Below are 25456 nucleotides of genomic sequence, written 5' to 3'. Positions count from 1 at the left end.
TTAGCTCAGTTTATAAAGTGTACTTCTCCCTTTTCTTTACCAATATTGTTCTTGGGTAAATATCATCATTCATTTTCTTTTTCATTTGGAAGATTCTTCAACTAATAACACCAGACTGTCTACTGCATGTGGTCTGTGTGTCACCATCCCGGGAGCTGCCAGCATCATGACCTCGTTGTTGCCAGGTCACCACTGCTGTTGCTGGTGACCTATCACAACTGCTGCCACTGAGGGACCATCCCCATGTGGCCAACACCAGGGGTCTGGAGACAACATCTTTACTGGAACCAGTCTTCCTTCCAGGACCACCTCATCTACTGCAGCTTAAGCCCTGGGAAATTTAGGAACATCAGTGGCCCCAGGGGTGACTGTTGACTGTTGCAAAAAACAAACACCACAGGAGGAGCAGGAGAGAAGGGTTCCAGCACGTCTTGTGAAGTTAGCAACCTCTCTGACAATGACAGAGAAAGCACTCTAGGCTCAAGCTCATCCTTCATTCATCCTTCTTTTATAAAATCACAGTGAGCTAGACCACAGTGATCTACCTATAACTTTTTTTTTTTAATTTTTAGAAGTATCCATACCCTCTCCTTTCCTAATCTTATTAGCAGCATTTTTGGAATGGCTGTCTCCAAAATAGAACAGGTTAAAAGGAGAAGCAGACACATAAAATACCCTTCATTGCTTCATTCATAAATAGAAAATCAAATGTAAAAAAGAGCAGGATTAAGCTGATAGCTTCTGTTTTGATTTTACTTACTAGTGACCCCTTTTACCTCTAAAACTGACTGGGGAAAAATCAAATATATTTACTTAGAATAGATCGAATTTTATTGCATGCTCTAATAGGTACTTGTTGGCATTGAGATTTCTTTTTTAAATTTGAAAAATATGTATAATGTGTATGTTGTACGTGTGTGTGTGTGTTCACAGATTCTGATTTCTGTATTAAATGGCTCTTTGATGGGAAAACAGAGAAAAAAAATCTGAGCATATACATACCATCCATCCATCTTAGATGACCTGGTGAGAATTCACCCCAGTGAGCACACAGCCTACTGTAGCTGCAATCTCTCTCCTGATCAAATTTTCCACAGATAAGGAACCTCACCCCCGACTTCTCTGCATCCCATCCCATCCCATTCCATCCCATCACATGTGGAGTGAACACTGACTCTTATCACGAAAGGCAGATATTAGCTCCTCTTAACGTTGCCTTCAGGAAATTATGGTTTCACATGTGGGATTACTAACTGCATGTTTTCTCCCACAAGGAAAACTAAAGGAAGTTGCTTAACTTTGTTGATTCTAAATCCTAATGACACTCATTAGAACTCTACTGATTATATTGATGCTATATATCTGGTCGTTCTGCCACATTTAGACTTTAATCTCCAAGATTTTCTTATCTTTTACTGGCAACACCTTTGAAACTGGTGTCTCTGTGATGAAATATGCGGCCATCTCATATTGATTTTAGTCTCATTGGCGTTTTAAAAATATTTTGCCAACATTTCAAACCAGCCTTGGCTAAATTTGATGTTCCTTCAGGGCAGCATTGTCCCGGGGACAGACACAGCTTCCTCTGACTTAGGGGGCGGGTCACTCAGGAGACTGACAGGGACCGAGCATTCAATTTCTGAGCACAAGGGAAGGTGATTTCTTCCTCTTATAGTAACTGAAGCTTTCATATTTCTACCTGATGGACAATTGCTCTGTATCATTCCGATATATGTAACATATGTGTATATATATATGTAATATATATATATGTAATATATCTTTTCCAAAAAGAAAAAAAAGGAGAAAGAAGGAAGGAAGGAAGGAAGGAAGGAAGGGAAGGAAGAAAGGAAGAGAAAGAAAGAAAGGAAGGAAGAAAGAAATTGACCACTACTCTTTTATTAACTAAAAGAAAGAAAGGGCAACCCCGTGGGAACAATTTAATCAGCCTTGACATCCAGAACCATGATTCAGGATAATTTAAATGGTCTGTGACGAAACAATAGCTAAGAGTCCGCAGAATGTCCATTTTCTTTAGTTAGCAGGAGCCTGTTGATTTAGGACCCGGTGTGACTCCACAGGATGTTGGTGAGAAGTGTGGTGGAAGCTCAAGTTCAGCATTATTCACCCTAACAAAACACTCAGAAACAAGTCTGTTAATAAGCTACAAATTAAATCTACCCGCTAAGCCACTACCCAGGGAGCTGCTTGTATGACACTCGTAGTAGTTTTCTTCTGACATCATACATGACAACACTGTTAAGATGATGTCTTCAATGTTATTGCACAATCAATGATAAACTTTAAAACTTCCTGTTTTATGATAAAATTGTTCTGTCAAATTCAATTTAACATCACTTATTGAAAAGGGGACAACAGGCCCAAATGGAGTCCCTTGTGCTAAGCCCACGTCATCAGACACTTAACACTTAACCTGAGTGCAGTTTCAGTCTCTCCCAGGACTATCGCATGGTTTAACCACTCAACCTGGAATTCGCTGCTCAGTGCTAGAGAGTAATCCTCCCCACAGACCCCTAAAACTCCCCTTAGGAGGGTGACCTTCCCTGAAACAAAGCATTCTTTGTTAATAATTTCCTTTTTCTTCCCCCATTCCACCTTTAAAAACCATTCCCCTTCTGCAGCTCAGTGGAGCGCCTTTCTATTTGCCAGATGGGGTGCCACCCAATTCATGACATTTTGAATAAAGCAAATTAGCTCTTAAAATTTACTCCATTGATTTTCGTTATTTATCAGATTTGGTGCCCACGGCAGGACCAGAGGAGACTTTTGAAGGCTTTGGGGACAATGAGAAACACAGATGTGGTTCCAGAGAAGCCTCTGAGCTCACTGTCTTCATCACCATTTCTGAGAGCTCTCGGTTCCGAACTCGGTATCTGATCCGCTTTCTCATCCAGGGCTCAGTGGGCCAGCTTGAGCAGAGGCAGAGGGCTCCATCCAGAACCCCAGTCCCCGGCCCTGGGTTCAGTCTGCATTTCCCAGTTGTCTGGGGCCCCATTCTCCAGGTCCCCTCCCCAGTCCCCACTTACAGGGCTCTGATGGTTCATTGCTGGGAATTGCTGGTGGTGTGTTAAGGTGCATGAGCTTGTTTGTCTTGTTTTGTGTAGATAAAGGCTATTGCTAATGGAGATCTTGGAAGCCAAAAAAAAAGCCACAAAAATTGGTGGGGACGAGTCAAGAATTTAAGAGCTGTGACAATGCTTGCCACCAAACCCTCCTGTGTTAGGATAAGACTCCTTTGTTAGAATAATGGGTCAGAACAGGTTAGACTGACGCTAGGTCACCCGCCAACCTCAAGAAAATTTCTGTGTGACGAAGTACACAGTAAAGCATCACACAATCTCCGGCCCAGCAGCACATCCCTTTCAAGTATTGGTTTGGCTCCAAGAGAACTGAAGGCTTAGCTTAAAAAAGATAAAATAAACCAACCAACAAATAAATAAATAATAAAGATGGGAACCTTAAAATCCAAACACTTAGAGACCATTGTAGGGTTATTATTTGGCCTAATTCAAACATTGTTGCGTGTTAGGAACAGGAAGTCTGGAGGAGAGGGAGAGAGATGGGGGAACAGCGTGCCAGTGGAGCAGTCGGAAGATGCAACATTTACCAGTTAAACTCACAGTCTTGCATGGGCACCACTCATGGTGCCACAAAACAATGACAACAGTCACATCCAAAATCACTGATCACAGATTACCATAAAATACAATAATAGCCAAAACATTTGAAATATTGCAAGTACTACCAAAATGTGACTCAGAGACATAAAGTGAGCAAATGCTGTTAAAAAAAGGTACTAATAGACTTGCTCAACACAGGGTTGCCATAAAACTTCAATTTGTAAAAAATACAATATCTGTGAAGTGCAATAAGGCAAAGTGCAGCAAAATGAGGTATACATGTAGCTTCATTAAAAAAAATTCATTGCAAAACACTAATAAAATTTTAAGGACATAAGAGGCAGCCCCCCCAAAAAAGAGAAAGACTATGAGGCTGACCCCTCTCTCCTCCTTTGCTGGAGTGCAGTACTGGCTCTACTAACCTGTCTGAATTGTCTTTTCCCTCTGAAGAGGAGCCTCGACCATAAACATAGCCAAGTCAGTGGCCTTACAAACACTGTCTCTACCCTCAAAGGGGGACCCCCATTTGGGCCCCTCCCAAAGCTGACAGGGCTCTGAGGGCTTTCTGGGAGACTGCTGCATTATTTCCTGAAACAACTATGAAAAACAGAAATTAAAATTTAAAAAGAAAACCTTCTAAAAGCCTTGTAAAGGATCTGAGGATCAACCTATGATGTCATTTAAGTGGCAAACAAATTCCTTGAAGAATTAAAGGCAACTGTCCTCATCTTACAAATCGTTGTACATCTAAAACTGCCACTAAAGAGGCAATTCAAAATTTACCTGTTTCTTTTTACCAATTCCCAAACTTCCCCTATTTATCTTAAAAGGCTTGTAACTTGCATTCTTTCTCTGTGCCTCTAAGATGTAAATGTTAAAGTACAAACTTCAGAGAGGTCATGCTTATCCGAAAAAAAAAAACAAAAGAGGGAAAGGTCATTTGAAACTTAGTTTTAGACATTCTGTGCAGGTAGCCTTTACTTATTCCATCTTCCAGAAAAGCAACTTAGATCCAACTTCTTTTGTAACTAGTAAAACAGAATCTATGAGGTCTCAGTTTATGTCTGTCTATATGTTTCTGTGGGTATATGCATATGTACCTTATGTGATATTTTTCTACCACTGATGGTACTGCAAAAAATAATTAGTAAAAAGGCTCTATTTAATTGGCTTAAATAAAACAAAGCTCTTATATAAATGAAATTCTCAGAAATATAACAGAAACTAACCCAAATGAATTTCAGATTCATGTGATATGGGAAAATATAAAAGCTAGTTTAAGGTTGTTGGTTTAATTGAAATAGGCATGACTTTAGAGTTATCAGCATTAAATAAAACTTCTATTCTACCTGAATTTACTAACCAAATTAATTCATGTTATCTCTATTACAAAAATTGTCAGCCAGAAAAATAACTAGAATAATGACTGACATTGTCCAATGTCTAATGAAATGTTTCTGGGTAGTCCTTGTAAGAATAATTTAAATAAATAGATGTACGTAGGATAAAAACTTTTTAGGAAAACTTTTTAATTTCCCTAAGTGTTTTTGAAAACCTGAAACCTTAAAGTTTTGCTAAGTTAAATGATGAGTTAAGTTAAATTCTTTGAATATCCAGATCATTTCCAAACAAGATAAAATACTGAAACACTAATTATTGGAGACAGGTTTATCCACTTCCACTTCCTTTTACAGAAAAACTAAAGATATTTGGGTTTATTAATAAACAAGTCCCGTGCCATGCTGAGAAATTTACTATGAGAAAACACGCATTTCTAGAAATTATAAAAAATAGTTACAGATTTACAGATTTATAAAAAATATTTACAAGCCACAGAATGCTAATGTAAAAGTTCACAATTGTTTACTTATTTATTTTCACTAAGAATTAAAGCTTTTTAGGATTAAAATTTCTAATATATGGAGTTAAAGCTACTAGAAATTATAAGAGAAACAACTCTGGATGCAAGGAAAATAGATGTGTTTTGGGGTAAAAAAAGGTATGGATATGGAGATTCATTTTTGTTAGGGAAAAAGAAAGTAATTTTCTCCTAGAATAAAGCTGGTTGTTTCAAAATGCAAAAGAGGAAAAGGACAAACAATGGACATAGAAATTTGAAAACAGAGAGAGAGAGAGACAGAGAGAGAGGGAGAATATTTTTTATGGTCAAGTTAGCTAAAAATTGAATTGTTATCTTTATAAATGTTTTTAAATTAAGCTTTAATACCAATAGTGTACTTATGTAACACTAGAACTTAGTTTTCTTTTCTATGCTAAAATGACAAATTTTCCTTGGACAATTGATCTGTTCTTGATAAGATATTCTGAAAGCTTTTTCTTTACCATTTAAGTAATCCACTTAGAAAGCAAAACTTTTGTATTTTATCAAAATTATTTCCTGTGTTTCATGTTATTTTGTCATCTGGTCTTTGATTACTTAAGTAAACCAAGTCTTCTCAATATTAAAAGAGTTGTTTTTCTCAGAACAATGTAACCTTCTATATATGCCTTTGAAATCTTTTGTCACTTAATTAAATGTATCCTTAAATATTGTTTCATACTTATCTGTGATTCTATTTGTCAAGTGTCCAAACCATTTGATATTTTTGACAAACTTCCCAAAATTAAGATTCTAAATAATGTCTTTTTGACCTGGACATAATTTGGGGATGTTCCAGAGGGCCCCTGAAACATCTCAAAAGACTTGTTCTCTCTCCTCATGAAAGGGGAGACGTTAGGCTAATTAGGCTTATTTGACAGGTTATATGGGAAATACTGCCAAATAAAAAGTAATACTGATCTTTCTTTATGCTGTACTTGTATGGGTATATGTTATAAGTGTTCCTGAATTGTATAAAATTCCTAGAAGTCTAATATGTCCTGGTATAATGTTATCAGTCATAATTCTATTTATTATCTTAAAATATTTTCTGTTACAAAAAATAACCACATTCCCTTGCCAATTCCAATACAATGAACTCTCATCAGATTTTTACTAATGAGCAGTTTTGAATCCTTTGTCATTTACAGTTATTGTTTTACTCTAATGTTTTTTCAGAAGTGTTCGCGCAAAAGTACTTCATCTTCAAGGAGATTCCAGGAAAGGACTTTTGACAAGTACAGGTTTCTGTACTTGTCAGAACGCTAGAGACCCCCTGGTTTGTTAACCCCTCTCTCTGGTTAACAATCCCAAACTTGGGGAGATTTGCATCTAAGCTCCGCCTAGGCAAAGAAAACACACAAGGCAAGAGAAACATGGTTGCGTCGTCTATTCACCCTTAAGACTTTACTTGCCTCCACGGCTGGCACCTTTCCAGTCCTGAGCCACAGGTTCGGATGGGAATTACCAGGAAGCATTCATGATTCAGGGTTTGCTTCCTTTGGTAGGGCTGTCCCTCCGTGGTTAGGAGTAAACGTGAATGAGGCTACGATCAGGAACCTCTCATTAACTCTTGAAAGTATTGCAGAATCCACTATTAAAACAACAGCTGCCCAACAGAGATCCTTCGACTCTCTGGCCAAAGTTGTTTTTGATAAGAGGACAGCCCTTGATTAGCTTTTAGCTTGAGCCAGGAGGCATCTGTGCCGTGGTCAATACCGCCTGCTACACCTGGATTGACACTTCTGGAGAAGTTGACACTCACATACACAAGATCAAGCAACCTGGCTTAATAGGGTGACTCCTTCAGTGGGGTCTTTCTATGACTTATTTGACTTCAATTGGTTTGGGTCTTGACCATGACTCCAAAGTGCACTCCAAATACTGGGGATTATCTTGCTTATAACAATCATAGTAGTTTCCCTGGTGAATTGTGTTTTCCCCAGAGCTTTAAATCCAAGTTCTCAGCCACTAACCCCCAAGTAAATGGTATCCCTAATACAAGAAAAGGAACAACGAGAATGACCAACTTAGATATTGTGAACCCGAAGCCGTGAATGTCCCAGGGATTAAACAAAACAGCATGCCCTGTCAATACCATACAGAGGATCAGATAAAACCATGAGAGCTTCAGAGCAGTAGCTGAGAGTGGTGCTCATGCCTTACATTTTGATCACATTTCTCAGAGAAGCTGAGAGTCTGAGCAAAAGGGGAAAATTGTTAAAAAAGAGACAAAAGGCCCAAGATGGAATCACTTGTGTTAGGACCACGTCACCAGACTGAAACTTAATACTTAACCTAATTGAAGTTTCAGCCTCTCCCAGGACTGTCACCTTTAACCAGTCAACCTGGAATTCCCAGGTCAGCTCTAGTGAGTAAACCTCCTGCCCTCACAGACCCCATCTTTTCCCCTTAGGAGGACAACTTCCACTGAAACAAGACATTCTTTGGGAAAAATTTCCTTTTTCTGCCCCCTTTCTCCCTTTGAAAACCTCTTCTTTTAAACAGCCTGGCAGATGGGATGCTGCCCGATTCATGGATCATTGAACAAAGCTAATTAGATCTTTAAATTTGCTCAGTTAAAATTTTGTTATTTAACACACCTAAGGATGTCCTCCAGAGCTGCACTTCAGCACCAGGGAGCAGACCGATGGGTTCTGAGACAATTTATGGCTCCTTCAGAGACTGGATTAGCATCAGGGTCATACATTAACTGTTCAGAGCACAGACAGAGCTTGCTACAGCACCTAGCTTGATTCTATCGAGGACGCCCACAGAATTATTCATGCACAATCCCCTGGGGAGAAGCCTTGGCACTGAGTTCTGGAACCACTACCTAAAGTCTCCTGCTTCTCAGATGCCAAGAGTTGGGCTCCACCTTTGCACCACCTCTGAAGGTTCACTGTGATGCAAGATGTGATCAGGGCAGGGAAACTGCCATGCTCTGTTCTCACTTAGTCCTCGGTGTTGAAGTGTAGAACCCACTCTCTCATGATTACAAATACAAGTGTCACTCTAGTCACATAACGAAAACTCAGAGTCAATGACACACCGAGCTGCAGATGGGCCCAATGTACGCCTTTGGAGCCGAGTACAAGTCCTTATACAAGGACACTGCTTACTAATACTGAAAACAAAAATTACTGGCTCTGAAAGTAAGGGAAAGAATATTAAGTATTTTCTGTGAATAGACATTTTTATTAACAGCAACAATAAAAAAAAAAAAACCCAGAAAACTTCAAGGGAAGGAAGAGCTACTTACACCAGAATAGAAAGGCTCACCAGACACACATATCACATCCTGTTCCTGGATCATCAGAATATCTTTGGCCAGGTGTAGCCGCACTTTGAAAGGCTCCGGATTACCATCCTGCAGCAAACAAATCCCTGTCTTTGTCTTCAGACAGAAAAAAAAAAAGAAAAAAGAAAGCAAAACAGAGAAAAGAATTATACTTAGTTTATAGATTATATTTTTATGGCTTATTTATAGCAAAACATGATGAATAACATCTGAAAGCTAGGGAAAATGCACTCTGATGAGTCTGAAACTTAATACAGGTACACAGAAAAGTATAACCTTTTCACATAAACTAGACCTCAGATAACAGAGATTATGTGAGAAAATCCCCACAAAGATTTGGAAAGTAAGGATTACAGTTTATACAGTATATTTGAAAAATAGTGAAAGTTTTGTTTAATACTTACAATCAATATAAATTTCAAAATGGTTTTATTGAGATGTTATTCACACTGTATACAATTCAACCCTTTAAAGTGTTCAATGTTTTTAGTGTACAATATGCAGCCATTGCTATAACCAATTTTTGACCATTTTGATCACTCTGAAAAGAAGCCTAATATTCCCATCTCTCTATCCTCCCACACCCAGTCCTAGGCAACCACTCATCTACTTACTGTCTTTCTCACAGAATTTTAAACCTGTAAAACATACGTTCTTATCTTCTCTACCCTCCACTATTTGATCAACCCATTCACCAGCACACATGCACTTTGTACAGAGGAGGGAACCGGGATAAAGAGGTGAAGAACTGCCTGAATTAACACAGCTAATTAAGACACAGCCTGGCTTGAGACCCCAGATTTTTGATTCCCTTTCCACTGTTTTTGCCTCACACATTTCTGGGAATTGTGAAAAGAGCCTGTGAATATTTCCAAACTTGTACTGCATGGCTTTAAACCATCAGCTTAGTGATCACAGAGGGAGTCCACACATCTTGTCCCTCCTGAAGCAGGTCAGGGTTATAATATTCGCCAGGTAAATGGAAGTATTCCCCTTAGCAAGGGCACTTTATGGTCCCATTTATCAGAGATGCAAATGGAAATTCTTTTGAAACAATATAATCGCTGGCTGTTACTCTGAACTAAAAAGTCAACAAAAACAATGACTACCTTGCAAATTACATTTTCATTTAATAACCACTGAGCCATTCTTAATTTGGATAAAGGGAGAAGTACATAGAAACACATTTTTATCCTTACTATTTAATGAGCACAAAATCCCAGGCAAATAATATGAGAATTTCCCTTGGAATATAAATTAGGTGTGGATTGCTAGGGGTTTGTTTCTTTAAAAGCATGTTCCATAATGTTGATGAGAATATACTTAGATACCGCAACTTCCAGAGATAACTCTTCCCGTAAATTGCTTTTTCCCATGTGAAAATACATACCATTATACCCTCTATTATATACAATGTTAAATTGGTCTGTAATTATTTTGTAAGTGTTATAATATCTTTTCAGGAAAAACAAGCTCTGCCAGGAACCATGATGGCATCAGTCCCTCCTCTGAGGCTATGCATAGCTGGGGCCCCTAAATCTCATCCATTAATCTACCACAGAGCTTAACTCAAGTGTGTATGTCTAAAAGACAGAAGAATGTCAGCAAAAGCAAATTATATTTTCCTTAATACAGACACAATTTTTGTACATTTTTCATGTGGAAAAGTCTCTCATGCTTACAAGGTGATCTTGGCCAGGGGCCAACATTGGGCCTTCTGAGATGCACGGGAGAGAGGGGCAGGAGATGATATCAAAGCTAAGGGAACATAACTGGGCACATTTGCTGATTTTTAGATGTACAGTACATTCCAAGCCATTTTCCCCCCAGAAGTGTAATGGAATAGCTGGCAATCACAAATAAAGCTCTGTGTCACCTTGTGGATGAAGAGGGGTTTGTCCCTGAGATCTCATAAATGCATTACTGTTACACATCAAAGAGATCGCAAAGATCGCCAGGGAAAGTTTGAGGAACTAAAACACAGCTATGAGGTTTCTCTCATCACATTTCTGATATGGTCAAAGCTCCATTCACTCAAGTAATGTGTGAAATGTCGCCTAACTATTAGATGGTTGTCTGGAAAACAGAACACAGACTTGGAGCCCATGCTTGACTCTTCAGAGGACAAGAGTGAAGAAAAATAAAGAATGAGGCAGCTTTTTGTTAGAATTAAATATATCTATATCTATATCTATCTATCTATCTATATAGATAGATAGATATAGATATACCAATACATAGCTGTTTGGAGAAAATAAAAAACTGAGAGATAATGAAGCTAACAACACATTCACATTAAAATACATTTTCCAGGCATTACAGATGTTACATTTATTCTATTATGAAAATTCAGCTTGTGGACATGAAAATACATTAAAAATCCAACACACACATCCACTTTGCCAATACTGTGTAACATTAAAAGTGAGTCAGACATGAATTAGACAATCATCTTTGGCCTCAGAGTATTCCTACTTCTAAAAATGTACCTGTATAAATAACATGCAGTATGATATTGGGGCACTTGACACAGGAGAAACATAGAGAAAGGACTTAACTATTCATGAGAGAAGGGGCACTAGAGGAGGCTCTGTAGATAGAAAAATGTGTGGTTTGTCTTGAAAAAATAAATCGAGAAAACAATAATTAGAGAAGGTAAAAGTAATTTTATCCAAAAGGCAAAAACTTGAGTGAACATACAGAAGCATGAGAATGCATGGTCCCTGGATGCTGGGGAACGCAGCCCCGAGGCCGAGCCCGTGGTATGTGGGAGGGGCCGCGCCAGAAGGGCAGGGGGCGGGGCGGTCAGGTCCCTGTATGGTGTGCCCAGCGTGTGACCGGGCGGGAGGTGCCATGGAGGAATCTAAGAGCAGTGACATAACATAAACGTTTAGAGTTAGGTCTTATGAATATATTTCTTACAGCAGAGAAGAAGATGGATAGGGATTGGGGAAGTGAGAACATAGTTACTGTTGCAGAAACATAAACCTTGAGCAGGAAACTTTGGGGACGGGAAGCAACTGGATCAGACCCGGAGCTGCTACAGTGGATGGAAGAAGAGGGGTAAAATCCATTTGGGGGGCCCCCTAGCTCAGAGCAGCACTGCTGGACTGGCGTCACCACTGTGAAAGGCGGGCATATATCTCACTTACTCGGACTGTGTGCCCCGAAGTATTAATCCCCTTGACTCTGATAACCCAGGGCAGCCATCCTCGTGGACAGGACCGAAGCAGAGGCGCAGAGATGGGTGAGAGTCAGGATTTGAACCCGGGCTGCCCGGCTCCAGGCTCCAGGCTCTTATCCCCTGGCCCTGGTCCCCTCACGCAGAGGTCTTTGAGGGGATGCCTCCCCCAGTCTTCCCACATACGAGGACAAGGCTATCCGTGTCTTTCACCAGGTAGCACTTTGGTTACCAAGCATCTCCTTATGGGAGTGCAGAGAGTTCTGAGAAGGACACCACCCCATCTTGAACCAGCCATTCTTCATGGATCAGAGTGATGGCCAGTGAGGGAAAAATGAGACAGAAACCACTCTGGGCCTGATGGATGCTTTCCCTGCCAAAGCTAGGCTGCTGAGGGAGCACAGGACACTAGCAGATACCGGGAGAGGCTTGACCCACATGGGCTCATCCCCCATGGACTGCTACAGGGGTGAGAATGGGCAACAGGACACTGAGAGTGGCCACTGGTGCAGCACAAACTAAAACATGGAGGGCTGCAAAGTCTTTACAGATCTGTGGACCCAGATTGTTCAAAAAATAAAAAAATAATTCAAATAATGATCAGTCCCACATTTTAGTATAAACTTAAGACCTGCACTCAGCTTCTTTTTCTTTACTAACATAACAGTCATTTGTCTTCAGACTTTTTTAACTGGGGATGCATCACGCATGCGTGAGGAAATGCATGTGCTACATATAACATACAAATATATTACATAATTATAAAACATACGTAAAACTTGAAAAGTGATCAATACATTCAAAGGTTGTTTTCCTGTCCCTGATGGATGATCCTACATTGCAGCTGGATTTTGCAAAACCCACACTGAAGACTATTTGCTTAGAGGAATATTAAAAGGCAATATCTCTTAATTACTTAAAAGGCAATATTTTTAAACATCTAGTCATTGACTTGTTTTCTGTGAATCAATGAAGTGTGTTCATGAATTTACATGGATTTACTCTTGTTTTAAAAAAAAAACCTCACATGTAAACTTATTAAGAATGTATGCTTTGCATAAACCAAGTACCTATGGAAGTTTAAAAAGTAGACTATCACTCACTTTCTACTTGAAACTTAAGACCTCTTTAATTTAGGTTCTAGTCCTTGAAAGAATACAAACTGTATTTTCATGAAACTTTAATATCTGTGTTCCTTTAACCTTGAAGTGTGGAATTTTCAATATCAGATATAATAAACTGCAAGAAACTAGGCAGAGACCATTCTATGCACGATAGTCTTTTAGGAATCCTCATATTTCTGTATTTTCGTTGCCAAATCTAATTTAACTTGTCCTGTAAGCCTATAGTTGTAAGTGATATGTAATTCCTTATACTGTACCATCTTGTAGTAGCAGTGCACTAAATGCTGATTTCACACAAGATGTTTCAAACTGTGTTTTACCCTTTCCTTTCCCTGCTGGGATGGTGTCTTACCTGGCCTCCTCCTTAGCTAAATTCCAGCCACTTTTCAAGCACTTGTACAAAACTTGTATCTCCTTGCAATCTTCAGAGACCCTTCCATCCAAAGATGAGTCCTTAATATTTGGAACTCAGGGCTTTCATTGAATAAATACATTCACCTAAAAATTAATTGTGTATTTAGGCATGACATGTAGTGACTTCCATGAAATTTAGTTCCATGTCACATCATCTGACTTCACCTTATATGCTGTTATCTAAAGAAAATGTTAATAAGTTATTACTCTTTTCATTTTTAAGGATTATTAATCTATAGAACCTAGTACAGTCTTTTATTCATAGTGGGATTTTCAATACTTGTTGACTGAATCATAGTCACAGATTATATGTTATTATATGAGACTAAATTATAAGTGTGCATGAATTATTAAATTATTAAATATGTTATAGAGAAATATGTATTTTCATACACAACACCTAGATGTGATCCTATTTTAAAGAATGTGGATATGAAAGTGAACTATGAGGAAAACCCACACTAAAGATAGAATGTTGGTTCACTGGAACACATAGTTATTTTGATGACACTTTTAAAGGCGGAGAAGTCAGTACTTCTGCATAGCCTGGCTATGCATTTCTTCTATAATGTGGGTTTTGCATTTGTCCTGATTGTATTCTCTCTCTTCATTTTTGTTTCTTGTCAGATTTTTGAATCCCAATTACTTAAAATAATTACAACATTTTCTTTTTAAGAGAAGAATTTTTTAAACAATAAATAACCCTCCTTTAAAAAAGAAGTCTGTATTAGATAATTAAGATGTTTAAATGAAACTTATCTAGCCACACTTCTATTCCTTCACAAAGAAGAGACTTCTTGGCATCTGCGTGGTAATATTCTATCTGGATCTGTCTGATGGACGTGGATATCAAATTTTCATCTTTAGTAGTTTATTATCAGTCAAGAGAAGGTCAAGAGAAAACAAGTTTCATTTAATGTATCTTTGATATAATTTTCAGCAATGTAGTACTTCAGAAAGAGGCCCAAAATTAGACTCAGGCATTCCAAGCTATACATTATGGTTTTGCTTTTACCTAATTCATTAAATGTCACTCAGCATTCTCGTAAAAGCTCTCCATTTGCTCACCTGCAAAGTGGCAGAGTTAAGCTAAGTTGTCTTTAAGGTGCAGGTCCACTTAAACGTTCTAAGACTGTGAATTTCTGGCAAACTCTTTGATTCTGGTCCATCTTCAGGGTGATTTGATCGTCCTCAGGGCACCATAGAGTCCTGCATCACTTCCAGTCCAGCCAGCATGTGGCAGACACGCGGGAACTGCTCTGACAGTTTTGAGTAGGTCTGCTCCACGCTGGCAGCATTGAAATGGTGAGATCCTCAAGGGATCAATGCCAGAAAGCAAGAACATCTACTACAGAAGTAAGGGTAAGAGGACCTCAATGGTATCACCATTGTGAAATACAGCTGAACCTTAGAAAGAACTTGATGTATGTTTCAAACCAATGAATCAAAACATTCTGTGTAAGAAATGCTCTGGGAAATCAATCTTATACAGCCTTTCACATCCAAGGTGAACCATGTGTTAGAAACATTGGCCACTGTCCAGTCTCTACCACATGCATCTCCGATGTGTGTCACGTTGTCTCATTCACACAAATATCCATGCAGATTGATGGGTGCTTTACCACCCAAAACGTAAGATAAAACTTTAAAAGAAATTGTAGGTTGACTACATTCATACAAAACTAACAGTATGATAACATGTACTGTATTTACAACCAGAAATGACACAATTAAAATTTATGCTTCTAAGTTTAAGCTCGGAAAACAGTAATTTTTAAAAAAAAGTATGAACCTTTGAAAGGGGCTGAATTAAAAGATGAATAAGTTACACATTCTGACCTTATAATATTCAGGTAGCATGTGAGAGAGGTTTGTAAACAAATAGCTATAATATAATATAATTTGAAAAGTGCTAGCACGTATAAAGTATTTTAAAAAGTATTACCATACTTAAACTTTGAAAATAAAAAAATAAAAAATAAGGATAAGTATTGAAGGAACGAAAGTAATTTATTATTTTTTCTGAACAACCTAAAATTGAACCTACTGTGACAAATATTTTTTTTTAAAAAGATATTTTTGCAAGAAATTTAACACACGACATTTCACTAAAAGAACAGTTTTGACAAATGCTAATACTGAAGATTTTTTAAACTTTATTATCGGTAATCTAGTTATGGCTGTTTTTTTCTTGGGTTATTTATACATACTAAAATATTTTAAAACTTTTAAGCAAATATGAAATATTTTAACATATGAATATTTGCGTTTTGCCTGAAGAGTGAAAAGACAATGCTTTGAATGTTGCATGGAAAGATAATCTTTCTTCCTAAAGTAGAAGAGCTGCATTCCTGCGGCCCCAAGTCCATGCACTGTTGACTGCACACTTGAATGGATGGCCTTTCACATCCTTGAAAGAGCAATGAATGCATCACTTCCACTCACCCCGAATGTGATGACAGCTCTACAGAGAGTCGCCATACATCAGTACTTAATACTGAAATACTTAAAGAATATGGGAATCATAAAATCAAAGGCTTTTAGTGCTGAAAGGGACCTTAGATGTCTTCTAATTTATAACCATTTATGTGAAAAGAATTAGTTCCAGCTCTTTCACTAGCTGAAGCCTTCAGCGCATAGTTTGTAGGGAGAGACAATTCAGTCCAATGAAACATGCGCCAGTCTTCTTGAAGGAAGACTGCAATCCCGGGGCTTCCCCAGGCCCGTGAGGCCTTTCCAGTCTTGCAGAGACAGCTCGTGCTCTGGAAACGCCGTGGGCCCATCACCCGTCCCTCTGTGGAAAGCCATTTTCCACGTCAATACGTAAGGGAGGGCCCAGCTTCCCTGTCTATCACCTGTTTCCCCTCATCGAAAATGGAAGGCATCCGACCTACCTCCTCACAGGCAGTCCTGAAATCCATGTGCTGCGGCACCGCAAAGGATGTCGTCTGAAAAGACAGAGAAAGGCCGTCAAGCACAGCATCGAGGGGCAGAGAGGAGGTCGTAACGAAGTGCAATAAACGAGGTAGCAGAGCCAGCAGGCAAACTGTTCACAGCCACCGGTAAGGACAAGAACTCCCAGGGGACAAGGAAGAGATGGCAGGAGGAGATGAAACGTCTTCACCTCCAGCTTCTGCGAAGAATAACCCTACAGCCATGGCTCCGCGGGCCAAGGACATGCATTACCAGGCCCCTCTCCCTCCACTCAGCATCTGGATGGGACCCCGGGTGGGACTGGCCTCCTGGTCAGGGGCTGGTTCATCCCTGCATCCACTCTGAAACCCCACTTGGCAGCTGGGGAAGAAACTGCAAAAGGAGTAATTAAAAGTTGCCTTTCATGTGGTTATGTCGTGACAAAAGGTTGACTAATCTTTCTCTTTTTAATTAAAAAGCTACATGCATGAATAATTCTCTCTGGAACTTAAAATGTAGTTCACAAACAGAGTGATCTAAGAAAGCAAACTATTTATCAGGGTGAATAATATAAAGATAAATCAATGTATGAAATAACTAATACAGATTCATTTAGTGGTCACTGAAATATCTAAATGATAGGCATAGACTTAAATGCACATAAATGCATATGTCTTGTTTTATTTTAAATGCTTTTGGAGAGTTTTGTTTTCATTACGTGACGAACTTAATAAAACTAAAGGTTGTCATAGAAAATTGACATCCTGTCAGTATAAAAAATGTGGAGCCAAAATATAACAGTTTAGGTAAATGAGACTCCCAAGTAAAATGAATGATGAATTCTGAAATAGAAGACTTTATACACCTCAAATTACTGCTCCTCTCAGCTTTGGGGATGGTAAACTATCTTGTCCTCTTTGTCATTTTCTGTTGTGTGAGACTGATGAACGCTTGATCAAGTGTGAATGGAATGGAGTATGTTGTCACTGGATTATTACTGTTGCCTTTGAAAGAAAAGAGATTGACCAGTTTCGGTAGTAATTGAACAGCCACATAATATACTATTTTCCATAACTAAGTCTTGTGGGTTGTGAGCCTGATTTGGCATGGCTGGAAAGCATAGGGAGGCAGATTTTAGTGAAGTTACGTAAGAACAAACCATCAGCAAATAGAAGGGCGATTGGATGTTGAAACTATAACCTGATGATATGAATTATTTATTTAGTGTCCGTGAGAAATTTGCCATTAGTTTAACTATTATTTTTCAAAATTGCTCTTAAGATTGTATTTAAAAGAACTGCAAATATCTACTTACCGCCAACTCTGACATGAAGTTATTCCTTTTCCATAAAAGTAGGAGAATTTCAGTATTTACTGATTACATAAAAACATGGTGTCTCTAGAATCAATTTCCTGCTACTAAACGCAACCAGAGAAAATAGACATGAAGGTATTTAACCACCATGTAAACTTAATCTCTATTTGAGTAGGGGGTGTATCTATGCCTTCTACCATTTTTAACACATCTTCCTTGTTTTCTTAATTTTCCATTGGCTTTCATGAAAATATCTGGTAATAATATCAGGTATTTATTCAGAAAAAAATTAATGTAATATGCAAAGCAATTTAATTATTAGGTAACATAAATTTCATAGCTATCATAAAACTGTTTTCAGTGATTATAAACTTAAAAACTGGAATAAAAGTTGTATTTTATATGTTTAAAAATTTCTGAGACCTTTTCTGTACAAAGTTTTACATTAGAGTGGTTTTAGATTTACAGAAATATTGCGAAAACAGCACAGAGGGCTCCCACATACCCCACACACCTTTCCCTCTATTATTCACATCTTACATTTATGCACACCATGCCTTAGTATGGCACATGGTGTATAACATTGTTACAGCTAATGAACCAGTACTGTGATCTTATTGTTAAGGCCCTACTTCTTTGAAAGTTCCTTGTTTTTACCCCCCAGTGTCCTCTATAGTTTCCAGGATCCCATCCCAGATGCAACATTATATTTAATCACCATGTCTCGTCATGCTCCTCTTGGCTATGACAATTTCTCAGACTTTCCTTTTTTTTAATGACTCTGGCAGTTTTGAGGATCATTGGTAATTTGTAGAATGTTCTTCCATTGGGATTATTCTGACGTTTTTCTCATGACTGCAGTGGGGTCGTGGGTTTTGGAGAGGAAGACCAGAGATAAATGCCGCTTTACCACCTCACGTCAGAGAATCACAGTCAGCGTGCCTTATCCCTGCTGCTGAGGCTGACCTTGATGGTCTGGCTGAGATGACGTCTATCAGGTCTCTCACCATAAGCTCCTCTTGGTCCCACTCTCCACACTGCACTCTCTAGAGACAAGTCACTACAAGCAGCCCACGCTTAAAGGGTGGGGAGTTATGCTTCTCCTCCTTGAGGGTTGAGTATCTACAGGGATTATTTGGAATTGCTCTAGACAGGAGATACATCTATTCTTCCCCATTTATTTGTTTATCCAATCATTTACTTAGGACCTCTCAGCTGACAGAGCAAGGAATATATGTGCATATGATAACCCGTGTTGGAATGCATGCATTTATAAAGATTTCCATGCATAAGCATCTGTATCTTTGTTAAGCTAACCGTGAGCTCTTAGTGATGTTTGCGTCTCTAACACATGACTACATGGACCTTCCTAATTTCTCCCCTTGTCTGTTGGTAGATTCCCACTCCTGCAGGGACCCACCATTCAGTTACCTAGTTGTTCAGCCCCAGCGTACAGGGACAGCCACACAGGAACTGTTAACACATATCCATGTGGGAAACAATTTTATCCACTAGAGCACAGTTTATGTTGCCTTTAATATTACAAGCTGCACTCATTTCCAAAATGATGAGTGTGAACCCCTTTTCTCCTCCCCCATTTCAGTGAGATTATTTCAGACCTTGTATTACAGTTAGACTCTTTGCCATAATAGGGTCTCCTGACCCCCTAAGAATTTTTTTTGAATTTTCATACATCAAGTTGACTCTGCGCTTTAAACTTCCACGGGATTTGACAAATGCATAGTGTCATGCATCCACCACTACAGCATCACACAGACCACTTCACAGACCTGAAGAGTCCCCTGTGCTCCACCTGTGCAGCCCTCCTTCCCTCCCTGTGAACCCCTGGTCAACCAATGATCTTTTTACTATCTCTGTAGTTGTGATTTTTCCAGAATGTCATATAATTGGCATCGTACAGGACAGAGTCTTTTAAGACTGTCTTTTAAAATTTAGAAATATGCATTTAAGGTGTACCCATGTAATTTCATGTCTCAATAGGTCATTTATTTTTATCGGGATAAAATTCCATTGCTAGGAAGCACCACAATTACACTTATCCAGTCAAAATTACGCTAACCATCCACCTTAAACAGAACCATGACTAGCTGAGGTGCTTGCTGAAGGCAAAGGTAGTAGAAGGTAGTTTTCAATACCAGTTACAACCATGTGTCCAGCTGTAGAAATGAGAACTGTAATTGTATGAGGATTTCTTCCTTATTTTATTATAAATATGATGATGGAAATCTTTATTTTTCCTTCTTGTATCCCCTTGTGATCTAACATAAGTTAGAATGGGAATTAAGCACAGCATGTCCATCACATTTCATCCTTCTCATCACATTGCCACACGCAGCAACACAGGGACAGGGAAAGCAGCCCTCCAGGGGCAGCCTGTGCCGAGCTGACGTGGGTGTCCCAGTGGAGGGGCCAGCAGCTAGCCCCCAGCCCTCAGCTGAGAACTCTCCTGTCCCCGCTTGCTCTGTCCCCTTAGAAAGAGACTTCCTTTTAAGGCCATTTTTTGCAGGCCTTGAGATTATGGAGGGCATTTTTTGCACTTTTTAGCATATATATATATATATATATATATATATATATATAAATAATTATTTTTTCCCTAAATGTTCTATCAGTTTTGGTCAGCTATGCTTACTCTGCTTGTGTGCAAAGTTGTCAAGAAGTTTTGGAATTTTCTGTCTCTCTCTGAGATTTTTTTTTAAATGAAACAACTCCAATCTCTTATTGATGTTTTGATAACTTACAGGGACTCTAAATGTCTACTCTGATTTTACAGCACTTAAATGTGTATTTAGGCAATTACGTCAGGTCTTTAAGTCATTTTTTTTTTTAGTGCTAACTCATTTTCACCCAATCTATTTAGCTAGATTTTTATATTTCTGAGCGAATATTTATTTTTAATTAGAGAGTTTTGATAATACTCCACGAAAAAGAGAAGAAAGTATTTTTCAACACTTAATACTTAGAAAAAAAGAGGGAATTCTGGAAATTTATGAATACCACAACAAATGAGAAAAATCAGAAATGAAATGAAATCAGAAATCAGAAATACCAAATCAGAAATGAAACAAACAGGATGTTGAAAGAGACATATGTGCAAAAGGGAGCCCTCCAAAAATTTCTGGAATGCCTATTTTGCAAAAATTGTCTCCTCCTCCAAATCTAGAAAATGGATAAAATACGTGAAATTATGTACAAAGTTGTAAAGCCTTGTCACTGTGCACAGAAATAAACCAGGAAAGGATATATAAGTGGGTGTCAATATTCATGTTGCTACACAATCAATATTTTTTCTTCCAATTTTCTTTTTTTTGCGGTACATGGGCCTCTCACTGCTGTGGCCTCTCCTGTTACAGAGCACAGGCTCTGGACGCACAGGCTCAGCGGCCAAGGCTCACGGGTCCAGCTGCTCCACGGCATGTGGGATCTTCCTGGACCGGGGCACGAACCCATGTCCCCTGCATCGGCAGGCAGACTCTCAACCACTGCGCCACCAGGGAAGCCCCTTTTTCTTCCATTTCCCCCCAAAGTTTTGATTAATAAAGACGCTGGCTTCACAGTGCTTAGATTTTACCACTCAAACACTTCAGCCACGTGGCTTTATATCAAACCTCTAACTCATCCACCCTCTCTGTATCCTCAGCTCCTGAATTCTGCAAGCACCGGGTCCATTCCACGTGGACGTCCTATGCAGCTGGCTCAGGAGTCTGACAAAGGCACCTGTACCATGCAGCCATGGGGTTCATGCTGCCCAGACAGGACGGGGAGCCCCAAGGCAGGTCTGGTTACCTCACTGACCACTTTCTTGTCTGGCACAGCACTAGCTCATGAAGGAAGGGTTAGGATCCATTGAGATCTCTCCAGATTCAAGGTCTTAACGGAAGCAAGGCATCTGATGGCCAGATTTTCAAGGTACGGTGACAAATCTCTTTTGAAGTCAATTATTTTGTTGCTACTTTCAAAAATTTTCCTCCACGTGCACAGGTGTGTACAATACACAGTGAGACTGTCTCTAGTCTCATCTTCAGCAGTTCTAGGTAGGAGTTTTAGCTTTGAGGCATGAGATTAAAGGAAGTAAATTCCAAATGCAGTATGTGAAGAGTGCAGAAGGATGATCAACATATATAACTTGCCAGAGAGGGTGAAAATGAATAGATACATGGTAAGGTAACATTCTTCTTCAACTCAGGAGGAAACACTCCTGTCTCTCTTTTGGTCTCTCTGTCTCTGTCTCTCTCTGTCTCCTTCTCTCTCTCCTTCTCTCTCTCTCTATATATGAAAAAGATGAAAATGAAGCCCTGGGATTTAGGGAGGCAGATTAAAAACAAGTGTCTAATTGGATGAAGATTCAGAATGAGACAGGTGCAGTGTGGAAGCATCAGGCTACAGGTCAGGGAGCTCCCTGTCTATAGTGGCATATTACTTTCTTGCTAAATAATTTACTTAAAAGGTCCAAGTCTCAGTATCGTTCTATACATTGAGACCCTCTGTCTTAGGGATGATGTACAATTCAAACAAGATGCAATATGTGTAAGTATTTTTTTTAATTTATAAACTATTATAAGTATGAAGTTAAAAATATTATTACTGCTGCAAGGAAAACTCAGGAGGAGGATGTAGAGAATCATTCTATCCAGTATAGGACATGTAAACACTCAAATCTCAACTGCCAGAATGAGGCTCAATTTTTGCTAATTGCCAACCTTGTTGTGAACATGAAGTGGAGGCTGTGCAGGATCCACGAGGTTACAGTAACATGAAGCTCCAGTTGTCCATCACACCATAAGGGGGTGTTGTCAGTGTATCGTACCTTGGCTCCATTGGGTGGGAACAGTGGCCTGAGCAAGTGCAGGCTGGGCTTGGAAAGCTGGCCCCGCCCCTGGTGACATGCAAACATCTCCCTTTTCCTGCTAGTGTCCTGACTTCCTGCTTCCACCTGGCTGGTGCCCGTGCTTGGGGTTATATCTGGCACGCTCGCCCACAAGCCACCTTCCTTCCTTCTCTGACTTACTGCCCATCGCTCGCTCGTCTCCTGCCCGCGGTGCCGCCTCAAGCTATGTTTGTTTGATGCACAAACGCTTGATGCTGTAAAGTTCTGGGGCTTGTCATCCAGACCCTCCTGTGACCCACCCACTCCTGGACAGCCTCCAGGTCAGCCCAAGCCCACCTGGGTCCAGCTGCTCTGCCCTCACCTGCCTGAAGCGGCCCCAGTGACATTAAAGGAAGATTCAAGGCTCCAAGCCCACAGAAGTCAGAGGTGAAAGCAGCATACTTTATCATTGGCATACATCACATTTCAGAAATGACTGTGCTTCAAAACACAGCGTCTGCCCCACATTTTCCAGTACTTCTGCGCGAGCGATCTTCAGTACCGAGCAGGGGCCATCTGGGCAGCAGACATACTTTGCGCGTGTGTTGAAATTTCACCCTGGGTGGGCACTTACTCCTCAGTTAATTGCTCACCAGTTTCCCTCATGGAGGATGCACTTCTCCTTCACATGTCTGTTCTCTCCCAGTGCCTGAGGCATCTCAGCTTGTGACCTTTTCTCTTCACCATGAAAATATTTTCCTTTGTGTGGAACCAAGTTTCCAAACTAAAACAGTTTTCCATCTAAGAGACAGATAAAATCACCTAGGGAACTGTATTTATTTACTGAGCCACGGGAGGCTTTGTTTCGCCTAAATGCTATAGAAATCCAATATGAAAAACACATAAGTGCTGACCAGTCCCTATTGATCAGGGCAGGGGACAGGCTTACGTCCCCAGGTTTCCTTTCTTCCCCCATCAGATTAAGCCACTTCCTCCAAGCCCAGAGCTCTGCAAGGCCATTGTCCTGGGTAATTGCTCTGGTCCCTGTCGCCCTTTGGGCCTGAAGTGTTCCAGGCAGAGGTCCTCACAGAGGGGCCAGAAAATCAAACCCCTTGTGCGCCTTATTGCAGCAACACTGTCCATCCACAGAGGCTTTGGAATCGGAACAAAAGATAAGCCACTGACCACACAAAATGCTAACAATACACCGAAGTCTAGTAATACAATTAAATAAATTTGAAAGTGCTGACATAATGTTGTTAGACATAGTTACTTATTAAGATCTTTTTCTATCACTTCAAAAATAACAACTCTGATATTTTGACTAACTGAATGTTTAGATATTGAAGGGAAAATATTTGGTCACCATGTTATTTCAAAACAATTACCATATTTCTCTATAGTAAGAACAATACTTTCATCATCATGGTTTTAATATCCAGCTCTTGGTTTGAACAATAATGACAAATTTTAACAGACATGTGATTTATCTTTTCCCTTTTCAACTATTGACATAAATCCTGCTGTGAATTTAAAGAGGGAAATGGAACAATATTAATGGCTGCCATTGAAAATTCAGGGACTGACATAAATTGGGAAAAAATGTTCTATTATTTTTCGAAAACGGCAAAACTTAAAAAAAGAAAATCGTCATTCATTAAGAGGCCTAGGAGAGCAGTTGAGTTGTACTTCAGAGAGAGGCAGCTCAAAATTTACTGTGCAAAGGAATGGCCTTGGGATCCTGTTAGCGCATCCCTGGGGGGAGGTGAGGCTCCCAAGAGACGGTCAAGGCCCTTTGGTTCTTGGACCACACTTATTAGCAAGGCTACAGATGATGAAACTGGCCCAAGGAAATATATGGCTTTAGCATCAAAGAGAGAGGTCTAGAGCATCTAAAAGGTGGTCAAAATATGGTAGAATAGCACTGGCAACTTCCCTTTCACAGAGTCCTTCACCATCAAAATAGCTCTTCGCCTGACAAGCTATGTATTTTAACACTAATATGTAAAATCATGGCTCACAGCAGGGAACACGTGCATTCAGCTCCATTTTATAAAAAAGAATATTATTATTTATTAATACTATTAAAAGGTGCAAGATATAATGTTCAAAACATGGAACAATAATTGCATGATGATAATAATTAAAATAAATATCTCACATAATATTGAGCAGAGTTTGCTATGCTATACAGTAAGTCCTTGTTGGTTATTCATTTTAAACATAGCAGTGCGTACATGTCACAAACCGGTTCGTGATCAGACCTTTAAAGATTATCTCAATTTATGAATCCATCAAGTATCTAATCAGATTAACAGATAATAAAATGTTAAAAACAAGCATAGCCTTGACCTTCACTTTAATCTAACCTCCTCGAATACTACCGAGGAAAGGGAGGTCTAGAAAAGTGGTATACATTCTCTAAAATTCCTCAATTTTGTGCCCAAATTTGAAATAGAACTCAATATTATTAAACCTACATGAGCTCTTTCTCCTATTGTGGCTTAAATATTTATTGAAGCACAGTGTTTTAGGTTTGTGTGAAATAGGAGACACATGTCACATTCATAACTGGAAAGCCAAAGTATAAACATAATATTTGAAAGGAAATGTTAACTTTGTAGCAAAGGGGATGTAGGTTTGAATTCAGGCCACTCACTTGCTGTCTACGAGTAACTGTCAAATTATTTAAGTTCCCTAAGGTTTGTTCATCCACTATAATCTCAGGTTGATGATCTCCACCCCCTACCCCCCTGGGAGGATGGGGGAGTTTAGTCAGAATATATAAGAGGTAATTAGGGTGCCCACACACAGTGGATGTCCAACAGTGTTGATGAGAATGACATATGTCTTACATAGT

At 39.4% G+C, this 25456-nt stretch overlaps 1 protein-coding gene across 2 annotated transcripts in view; it reads right to left on the bottom strand.

Annotated features, from left to right (window-relative positions):
• Nucleotides 1–16461, bottom strand: part of SNTG1 (syntrophin gamma 1) — a 180590-nt gene extending 164129 nt beyond the window's left edge. For both annotated transcript variants that reach the window (XM_060116217.1, XM_060116218.1), the window contains exons 1-2: nt 16435–16461; nt 8783–8917 (exon numbers count right to left, since the gene is read on the bottom strand). In XM_060116217.1, coding sequence (XP_059972200.1) covers nt 8783–8917; nt 16435–16461 — 162 coding nt within the window. The remainder of the gene's footprint in view (nt 1–8782; nt 8918–16434) is intronic.
• Between the last annotated feature and the right edge of the window lie 8995 nt (nt 16462–25456).

This window comes from Mesoplodon densirostris, chromosome 13 (genome assembly GCF_025265405.1).
Source record: "Mesoplodon densirostris isolate mMesDen1 chromosome 13, mMesDen1 primary haplotype, whole genome shotgun sequence".
NCBI lineage: Eukaryota > Metazoa > Chordata > Mammalia > Artiodactyla > Ziphiidae > Mesoplodon > Mesoplodon densirostris.
Note: the sequence above shows the minus strand (reverse complement) of the source record. Positions and strands in the feature narration are given on the sequence as shown.